Source organism: Sorex fumeus, unplaced genomic scaffold, assembly GCF_029834395.1.
Source record: "Sorex fumeus unplaced genomic scaffold, SorFum_2.1 ptg000028l, whole genome shotgun sequence".
Taxonomy (NCBI): domain Eukaryota; kingdom Metazoa; phylum Chordata; class Mammalia; order Eulipotyphla; family Soricidae; genus Sorex; species Sorex fumeus.
This window is the reverse complement of record NW_026606085.1, coordinates 5,389,725-5,400,545: the sequence shown is the minus strand read 5'-3', so window position 1 is coordinate 5,400,545 and position 10,821 is coordinate 5,389,725. Positions and strand designations below refer to the sequence as shown.

The 10,821-nt window shown below is 45.7% G+C and overlaps 1 protein-coding gene across 1 annotated transcript; it reads left to right on the top strand.

Annotated features, from left to right (window-relative positions):
- The first annotated feature begins 4,769 nt into the window (after nt 1-4,769).
- Nucleotides 4,770-5,405, top strand: RNF222 (ring finger protein 222). The gene has a single exon (XM_056114805.1). The coding sequence runs from the start codon at nt 4,770-4,772 to the stop codon at nt 5,403-5,405; it is 636 nt and encodes a 211-aa protein (XP_055970780.1).
- The last annotated feature ends 5,416 nt before the right edge of the window (nt 5,406-10,821 follow it).

The window sequence follows — 10,821 nt, the reverse complement described above, 5'->3', positions numbered from 1 at the left end:
TTGTTTAGTTCATTTGTGTCCCAACCAGAGCATATTCCCTGCATTTTTTTTCTTTTTGCATCACACCCAGCAATGCTCAGGGGTTACTCTTGGCTTTGCACTCAGGAATTACTCCTGGCGGTGCTTGGGGGACTATATGGGATTCTGGGGATTGAACCCGGGTCAGCCGCATGCAAGCAAACACCATACTCGCTGTACTATCGCTCCGCCCTCCCCCCCCCCCCCGCATTATTTTTTATGCTGTATACCCTATTCAGCATGCAAGTCAGGGCTATAGGACGAACTCAAGGATGGAGAAAGAGATGGAGTCAAAAGAAAGAGAGATTCAAGAAGGGAGGGGTCAAAGTAAGACTGAGAAAGGGAAATGAAAAGAAGGTGGGGATGGAGGGTGGCATTGTCCAGGCAAGGATGGAGTACCTCTCCAGAAGCGCAGGAAAGAGAAACGATTGCCCAGAGAGACCACCAGTGGAGACCTGGGGTGTCTTTTGTACTCCCTAGATCTCTTATTATTCTTGAACTCAGATGAGAAATACAAACTCTCCTCTACCCTCCCTGCTCATCCAAAAGAGGATGGTCCTTTGACTCTGCTAATATTTATTCACCTAATCTATCAACTTACTCTAAAAATATGCTCTATCAAATATGAAATCTCTCTCTCCCATCTCCTTCTCCTTTATCGTCTCTGGTAATCAAAGACAAATCACTGCTTCCTCTTCCTTAACCTAGAAAAGTAACTTAAATCACCTTAAAAGTGCTTTTATTCCCCTTTTCATTAAAATCTATCGGTTTTAATTCTCTTGCCTACCTTGATACCTATTTATCAATTACCCAAACAGCTTCAGTTCTTGATCATTCCTCCTTTTAAAAAAATTTTTTTTCAATAACGATTACAAATTTTCATTGGATTCTTAAGCAGTGTTTCTCTATCAGGGGCTATATAGCTCCCTGTTGGCTCCAGGATCTTTCAAGGAGGCCATAGGTGAAAACTACCTAAATGGGGACCACAACCACCAAACCAGGAGGCTGACTGATAGGACAGGCGATGCCACAGAAAGGAACCAAGGTCAGAAGGATTCACTTTCAGTAAAAGGTAGAGAAACACTGCTCTAAAATTCACCAAGGACCTCCTGATCACTGCTTATCTCTGATGCCCACCTCAGTACCTAACAGGCTCTCCATAAATAATTGCTGAACAGTCAGATGAATGAATGGAAGGAATTTCTATCATACAGTTAGAGGGAGTTGTGAAATGCTGGGAACATGTTATCAGTTAGTTGGCTTAGAAAATCATGGTTATCCCTAGAATAAGCCTGGTTTACTCTAACATTTTCAAGTGTGTTGACTGAGGAACCCTGGAATCAACATCTTACTTTTTGTTATTGTCTGGGGAGGGCCACACCGTGAGGTAGTCAGGGGCTATTCCCAATTCTGGATTATTCCTGGTGATGCTAGGGGGACCATGTGGTGCCCTACCCCTGTTAAGGTCACCATCATTTTACTTTTTATCCATTTTCCACTTCTTACTCAATTGTCATCTTGTTCATTTATTCTAATTTGAGTGGAACTGCCCTCTGTCAAAAGGTGTGATTTCTTAGTCATCCGCATGACTCCTTCATAGGGAGGAGAGAGAAGGAAGGAAAGACAGAAGCAGAAGGGGAGAGTATTTGGCCTGTCTTACTTATGTAATTCATCATTTTCTGAGCACTTACTTAGAGCCAGCCTCTTCATTCACATTAGCTTACTTAATAACCTGTACGGCTCTGAGAAGAGGAAGGTAACATCAATCTCTTCTTACAGAGGGACGCTGAGACTCAAAGACATTAGAAACTTAGGGGCTGGAGAGAGAATACAGAGGGTAGGGTGTTTGAGGGTAGGGCTAACCCAAGTTTGAACCCTGGCACCCTGAGCCCCACTAGGAGTGATCCCTGAGCCAGTAGTAAGCACTGAGCACAGCTGGGTATGCCCCCCAATAATAAAAAATTAAAATAATAAATAACTTTCCCGAGGTCATACAGACAATAATAATACTACATGAAAGATTTCAGCCCACTGGCAAAGTCTGAACCCAGGGAGCCAAACCAATACCTCAGAAACCACAATATAAGAACACTAAAATCATTTCGGTGTTGCCCAAATGTCTGAGGATCATTCCCACTTATGTTTAATTTTGCTCTATCATAATTGTGGGACTGTCACTGCCACTGTCCTCCCATTGTTCATCGATTTTCTCGAGCGGGCCCAATAACGTCTCCATTTTGAGACTTGTTACTGTGTTTGGCATATCGGATATGCCATGGGTAGCTTGCCAAGCTTTGCCATGCGGGCAAGATACTCTCAGTAGCTTGCCAGGCTCTCCGAGAGGGGCAGAGGAATCGAACACTGGCCGGCCATGTTGGCTGTGTATAAGGCAAACGCTCTACCCGCTGTGCTATCACTCCAGCCCAATTGTGGGACATTTTTTAAAAATTGTTAGTTTGGGACCACACCCATTGCCATTCAGGGGCTCCTGGTTTGCAGCTCAGAGGCCATTCCCAATGATGCTGGGGAGATTATGTAGTACAAGAGATAGAAGCTAGGGTTTCCACATGCGAAGCATGCCCTCCAGGCTCTTTGCTGGGGAGCAGGAGTCACACTTGAGATTTCTTGGGGTACCATGCAATGTTAGGGATTGAACCAACCTCCTAGGACAGGACATTTTGTTTGTTTGGGATCCATGCCTGTTGTCCTGGCTTTTTCCTAGCTCTGCATTCAGGGTTCACTCCTGGGGCTCTTGGGGGACCATATGTAGTACCAGGAGTCAATCCTTGTCAGCAATGCGTAAAGCAATCACTGTACTACCTCTCAGGCCCCTCTTGGGATGTTTTTAATATGATAAATTAGATTTGGAACCAAGCTTGAGAAAAGAGCATCCGATAGATCGGTTATTTAACAAGCTAAAGTTTATCCTTTGTACTTTTATTTTGCTTTCTTCTTTATCTTATTTGGGAACCATCCCTAGTAGTGCTCAAGAGCTACACCTGGCTTTCTGCTTGGGAGTCATTCCTGGTAGGGGTCTGGGAAACAGATCTTGTTCCCATTATACCATATCTCAAGTTTGGAGGCTGCCACAAGTTCTTTTTTGTTGTTTGTTTTTGGAGTTTTTGTTTGTTCATTTGTTTTTGAGTCACACCCAGTAATGCTCAGGAATTATTCCTGGCTCTGTATTCAGGAATTATTCCTGGCAGGCTTGGTGAACCATAGAGGATGCCAGAGATTGAACCCAGGTCAGCTGTGTGCAAGGCAAATGCCCTACCCATTGTACTATCACTTCAGTCTCTGCCACAGAGTTCTGCCAGCATGTCCAGGGGTATTTTGTCTGTGTAACTGATGAAAGACTATGTTAATATAGGTGCTCAGGATTCTTTTAAAAAGCTAGATGGTTTAGGTTACACAGTTATAACAAAGGATGCTTAAAAAAGAGGACACTCAGACCTTGCCACAAATCCAAACCAGTGTTTCCCTACAAAGTCGACATTCCATGTACTTAATCCAACAATTCTGCCACTACTGATAGCACCTTAGAGATCGCTACTTTCTATAACATAATGTTTAAAATCTGCTTTGGGAGCTAGAGCGATAGTACCGTGGGTAAGGCACTTGCCTTGCACACAGCCGACCCAGGTTCAATTCTTGGCATCCCATATGGCCCACTAAGCATCACCAGGAGTAATATCTGAGTGCAGAGCCCTGAGTATTGCCAGGTGTGACCCCAAAAGCCAAAAAAAATTAATAAAATTTTTAAAATCTGCTTTGGTACTTTGCAATAACTCTATCTCTGATTTAATATTGCATCAACCCATTTGAGCACTGACTTACTTTCTCACCAGGATTAGTTGTGTGGCTTTGGGCCATTCCCAAAATACAAGACACATCTTCGAAGGGTGAGAATCTGCCTTCACCAAGTTTAACAGGAGGTTCTCTCAACACCGTGGGCAGACCTGTCAGAAGAACTCCAAGAACAACTGAGCTGTGACATTTGGAGGCATGAGCCCACAACTCTCTGCCATGACTACATGGAAGGCCAACAGGCATTTAGATGTGTAAGTTCGGAGTTTTCCTTTCAAAACGGTCTTTGTCTTCTAGCCAGGCTTAGCACAGAGGTGTGCAATCCCATGACTGATGCAACCCATGCAACCCAATCCCAAGCAACCCAATGATCCAAGGGAAGGCTAAGGACTAGTAGATAGAGGCTGTTCGGGGAAATGGCTTCACTGAGTGCAGGTCTGCCCTGGGATTGAGGCAAAGGGTGGGAGAAGGGCATGTTCTCGGCCTCCTGCTTTCCCTGGAGCCTGGGGTCTCCTGCCTTCACTTCTGGTATTGTACCAAGAAAAAGTATAGTGATAATCCTACCATGCATGCATGTCAGGTCTGCAGTGAGAAAGGTATCAGGGAGGGTACACACCCATCACACATTACCAGAGACTAACATGGTTGCGCTTTCTCCTTTCTACCTCCAAGTCTCCCTCACAGAAGTGCCCCCTCCTCTTCTCCTAAGGCTCTCAGACCCTAGGCCCCAGGTGTTGGTTTGCTCCCAGTAAGCTTTCAAAGAGAAACAGAAGAGAGCGGGAGGGAAGGAAAGAGAAGACAAAGACAAAGAGAAAAGGAAGAAAGCAGTAGAAGCAGAGGTGTGAAGGGAGTTAAGAAGGGCTGGGCAGGGCAGGGCAAAGGGTAGAAGCACAGTGCTCACAACCCTTCCTCCCACAGCTAAGGCCTCCCTCCTCCGAGTGGCCATGTCGGAGGGTGAGAGCAAGGACAGCTCTGGCAGCGAGTGCCCAGTGTGCTATGAGAAGTTCCGTGACCTCGAAGGGGCCAGCCGGACACTCAGCTGTGGCCACGTGTTCTGTCATGACTGCTTGGTCAAGTACCTCCTCTCCACACGCGTGGATGGGCAAGTTCAGAGGACCATCGTCTGTCCCATCTGCCGCTACGTCACCTTCCTCAGCAAGAAGAGCTCCCGCTGGCCCTCCATGCTGGACAAGAGCTCCCAGACCCTGACCGTGCCTGTGGGCCTGCCCGCCGCACCACCACCAGACACTGGGGGTCATACAAACCCTCTGGCCATCTCCCAGCCTGCCTGGAGGCAATCCCCAAGTCAGAGTTCTCAACTCCCCTTGGATGTGCTCCCCAGCCTGGCCCGGGAGCCCCAGATCTTCATCATCAGCCGCCACGGGATGCCCCTGGGGGAGCAGGACAGCGTACTGCCAAGGCGCAGCCTGGCCGAGCTCTCGGACGCATCCCCAGCACCCAGCTCGACCAGGTCATTCTGCTGCCGCTCCAGGGCTCTCCTGCTCATCACCCTCATTGCTGTGGTGGCTGTGGTAGCTGCCATCTTGCCCTGGGTGCTGCTGGTGAGGAAGCAAACTTGAGTGGTGGCAGTTGGAGGGCCTGCACGCTGCCCTGCTCCCCACAGCTGAGGCAGACAGGAGGGTCTGGGGACAAGAGGGCACTAGGAAGGTACTGGCTGGGAGGAATGTGACATCCTCCCCTCTCCCAGGATCCTTGCTCCCAGCCCCTCGTGCAAAACAGGGAGGAAGGGGGCTGGTGATCTCTGAAGCTGAGCTGAGCAGGGATCTGGGAGGCAACGGGAACCTGAGTTTCCCGGCCAGGGTGCAGAGGATGCTGGAATCCTTTACACTGTTACGGGGCAGGACCCCCTGTGCATCCTCAGTAGTGCGTGTCCCTTAATTGGGTGGGAACTAAGGGAGAAGGTGGGGGCCCTTTCCTGCGCAGCTCCCTACAGGTGAGGAAGTTCTGCCAGCACAGAACTCAGGATCCAGTTGAAGAATTCCTACCCAGGATCCTCTACCTTGCTCTCGTATGGGGTCCAAAGCAAGAATCTTCCAGAATTTCAGGGCTCATTCAAAGAGGTGGGCAAGTGTGTATACCTTTCTCCCCTCATCACCCCCTACTCCCCGCCACAAGGTATCATCCAGGAAAGTTTCCCTGCAAGGGAAGGCCAGGATTTCTGGAGAAAGGGAGGCCAAGGTCAACACATCTAAAAGAAGAGTTTATGGGTAGACTCAGAAGCCAGGAGAATTGCCCACAAGTAAGGCAGAGTGTCCCTTAGTCTCCCAGACTCAAGAAATGGTCTGGTTGAGACTTGGAGTTCTCAAGGATGACCTGGAAGCGCAGGGGAAGCCTGATGGCTGAGACTTGAGTCAACTGAGAACTATGACAAGGCAGGGAGTGCAGGGGAAGCCTGATGGCTGAGACTTGAGTCAACTGAGAACTATGCAGGCAAATTAACCCCCGAGGGCCCCCACCTCCCCTCCCAGCCCATGTCCTCCTCCTCATGACCCAACCACTCATTAGATGAAGACGCACCAGCTTGGCCAGTTTCTGAGGTGGATTCCTAGGTTGGGCTGGGTGAGGAAGGGCAAGACAGAAAACAGCTGTGTTTGTCAGGGACGCTACTGTAGCCACGAATGCTGAAACCCAGGTGTGCTGGCCGCTGGCCAGGCCTCATGACCTCGGGACCCCAGTCTAGGATGTTCGGGTCCTTGATGAAGATCCCTAGAAAAACCTCAGTTTGGGTCTTGCCTGAGAAGCTAATCATTTGAGAATAGCTAGTTTCTATTTATTAAATCTCCTAAATCCAAAAAGCATAATCTTAAATTTACCTTAAGAGTGACAGTAGTGGGGCTGGAGCAATAGCACAGCGGGTAGGGCATTTGCCTTGCATGCAGCCCATCCGGGTTCGATTCCCAGCATCCCATATGGTCCCCCAAGCACCGCCAGGAGTGATTCCTGAGTGCAGAGCCAGGAGTCACCCCTGAGCATCGGCTGGGTGTAACCCAAAAAGCAAAAAAAGAGTGACAGTAGTGAAAATCTCCAACTGCACTCTCAAATAGGTGGGGTTTTGGACCCCAGGTGTGCCAACAGCTGAGCCTTCTACAATCTATATATACCTCTCTGGGAAAAGTGCAGTACTGGAGAAAGAACCAAAACTCTGCCTCTTGCCTAGCTCCCAGATGCCTCTTAGTGGTAGTGATTTGGAGCCCAATGGAAATGGCATGCCTGCTGCAGGGCATATCAGGAACATAGGGAGTGGTGATTGTGCAAGACCAGAGGAAAGTATAAATACTCTTCATAAGGAGTGGGGGAAAACAGGTAAATTCTTAGAAAAATATTTATTACAGGAATAAAAATCGTAAATTTACAAAGACTCGAATTAAACGTTTTTAACCCCAACCAGACTGCTTCAAACAATATCATAAATTTCTGGGAACTTGATTTAAATCTTTTCAAATTCTTTTATGTTTCTCAAAAGTTAATTTAATAAGATCTGTAGTGTTTTCATATCATTCAGTGGTGACTTGTAGATGGCACTTATTTTATTTTCAAAGAATGTCAAAAGCTATTTTTTAAATAAAAGTTGTTTTCTCAAAGACTCCAGAGACACAACGCATGTGGGAAGCTCTGAACTAGAACTTTCAGGAAAATTCACTTCAAGTAAAAGAGAATGCCCCAAATGTAAATGACTCTTAAGTCACACTTAAAAAGAAATGCAAAATAAAATTATACAGGTAAACCATTTTTCACCTATTAGCTTGGAAGCGACAGCACAGGGTTGGAGCGATAGCACCGCAGATAGGGCGTTTGCCTTGCACGCAGCCGACCTGGCCGATCCAGGTTTGATTCCTCCGCACCCCTCAGAGATCCTGGCAAGCTACCTAGAGTATCTTGCCCGCACAATGCCAAACACAGTAAAAAGTGTCACAATGGAGACATTACTGGGCCCACTTGAACAAATCAATGAATGGGAGGACAGTGACAGTGATAGCTTGCCAAGCTAATTTCAAACCTACTCTCTGAGGGGATATCGGGGATATATATTGGCAAAACCCCTAGGAAGGGAAATTTGGTATCAAAGTTTTCTCTTTCCTCCAGCAATTTATGCTCTAGAAATGTATCTTACAAATACATTTGCATACATGTAGAGGCAGTGACATATGTGCATTGTTATGAAATAACAACATTGGACATAGAACGAAAGGATTGAAAATATCCTGCATGCTATCAATAGGGGGCTGGATATAAAACTTAAGATCCAGGGGTCTATCGTGCAGCTGTAAAAAGAACAAAAGGACCAGAAAGCAAGTACAGTAGATTGCATACTTTGCAGGTAATCAACCCAGATTCAATCCCCAGCGTCCCATATGCCGCCATCCCCTCACCCCAGCACCACCAGGAATGATTCCCGAGGGCAGAGTCAGGAATAACACCTGAGCATTTCTAGATGTGCCCCCTCCCAAAAAAGAAAGAACAAGGAAGGAATCAATAAAAGTCTACAAGATACATTGGCTGATGAGGAAAGCAAGGTGTGAGAGATACTGGTATTGGACGCTACAATTTGTGCAGAAAGTGGGGAAATAAATTGCCTTTCTTTTTTTTTTTTTCTGGGCTAGATTTTTCTAAAGTCATATTAGTGGAGACAGTGTTTTAGACAGTTTTCTGTTCTCACTCTTCCATGTTGCATTTTATTAGTACCACCTGGGAGTCAGCATCAACTCTACATTGAGACACTAAACATATCTTTAATGAAGGTGCTTGGAATTTATAATTTTTTAGAAAAAGTTTATCTGGTAACTATAAAGTACTGCCAAAATTGCAATCAACAATCAAAATATCCTTTAAAGTCTATGCTCATTTTGATATGGATATACATATAAAATATGGCCATAGACATGTTGATCATGTCTGATTAGTGATCTATCTATGATGGCATGATTGAGGTAGAGGAAAGAAACTGGACATGATAAATACAAGAGTGTCCCTTCCAGTCACTGCGGGTGTAGCAGGTAACTCGAAACTGCCTTTCTATTTGCTTATTAATTCAGGAAGAAATTGGAAAGATATTTTTAAAAACGAGGAACAGTGATTAATTGAGGAAGATGATGAGAAAGCAATAAAATGAGAAAAGGAATTTTGCTTTTACTTTTGATACTTCTAGATTTTTTTAACCAAGTGAACAGATTACTTATTTAAAAACTGAAATGAAAATTTTAATTAGAAGCTAAAGTTATCTTCAGCATACACACCTGTTAGGAGTCAGTCCCAGTAACAGCCAAGAACTGTTAGAGTGCTTGCCCTGTGCTTGGAATATCAGTGGAGCTCAGTGGAACTGGTTTGTCTGGTTAGGTATGACATGCTTCCCATGAAGGAAGGTAAAAAGTTGAACATTCTCAGTGTTTCTTTGTTCCTTTGGATTTCTTTGAAGCCCATCAGTTAAGGTGCCTGTCTGGATTTCTTTTTACCGCATCACTTAAGGTGCCCATTTGATCCTTCTCTAGCCTTTCTTCCCTTTCTCAAATAAAATATTTTCCTTTAAGCAACCACCATGGGATCAGGATACTATAAAAAGATACTTGTGGATATTAGTAGATGGTTAGCGTGAGATAGAGAAATGGCAGTTGTAAATAGACACTTGGGGATAAACCAAAGCATTGTTCTTTCATCTAAAGACATCCTCCCACCACCCAAGAGCACATGCACGTGCATGTGAGCATGCCCACGTATGTACACACACGCGCGCACGCACACACACACACACACACAAACACCTATCACCTCCTATCACATCAACACTATCATATGCTTGCACAGCTAGTCCACCTAGCAAGGTGAAGGATCCAATGCTTGCCAGGGTTCCCAGGTGTCTAGGCATAAGAGACCTCTGTGCCCTCAGATACAACCCCAAGATCTCACCCCTCAGTGAAATCAGACTCTCCCCTGAATTTCTTATCAATTCAAATACTCTTTGGAGGCACAAAGTAAATAATAATCTTGCCCTACCCTATCTGCCTCACAATTCCTCATTTTCCTTCCTCTTTCCTGTTATAAATGAAAACCACAATTCATTCTTTGTTGTTATTGTTGTTTATGTTGTTGTTGTTGTTGTTGTTGTTGGGTCACACCCAGTCATACTCAGGACTTACTCCTGGCTCTGCAGTCAGAGTCAGATATGACTCCTGGTGGGATCAGGAAACTATATGGTGCCGGGGATCAAATCCAGGTGGGTTGGTGGTAGGTGAATGCACTACCCCTGTATTATGACTCCGGCCCCCATGACTAATTATTGACACAAACTATTTACAATTCCAATAAGCAGTAATGGGGCTGGACTCAGGGCTTTTCCTTGGAACAAGCACTCTGTCTAGAATGCACTTCCCCTTGTTGACCCGGAATATTCATACTTTGCTTTCCAAAAACAGTTCAAAGTTTATCTATGAAAAAATTCCCAGCTCCCGACTTCAGTGGCAGTGGACTGAATCCCAGCATCTTCCAGGAACACTTAATTATTTTTTTTTCTTTTTGCAAGTCACTCTTCTACACAATTGTTCTCCTTGAGGGGAGATTAGATTTTACCAATTTTGGGCTGGAGCAATAGCACAGCGGGTAGTGTTTGCCTTGCACACGGCCAACCCGGGTGCAATTCCCAGCATCCCTTATGGTCCCCCCAAGAACCGCCAGGAGTGATTCCTGAATGCAGAGCCAGTAGTGACCCCTGAGCATCACTGAGTGTGACCCCAAAAGCAAAAAAAAAAAAAAAAAGACTTACCAATCTTAGTACCTCAGTAAGTTTGGTAAAATGTAAGAGCTAGGGAGCCTGGGAATAGCTCAGTGTCAAAAGCCTCTCAAGGCTGTGGCTAATGAGGCCATGCATTCAATGCCTGGTACCACCCCACTTGCCCCAGTACCATTCCAGTGGCTCTGATCCCCATCACCACAACAAAGTGTGTGATCTCCAGTTGCAACTAAGTGTGTGCAACTTCTTGACAT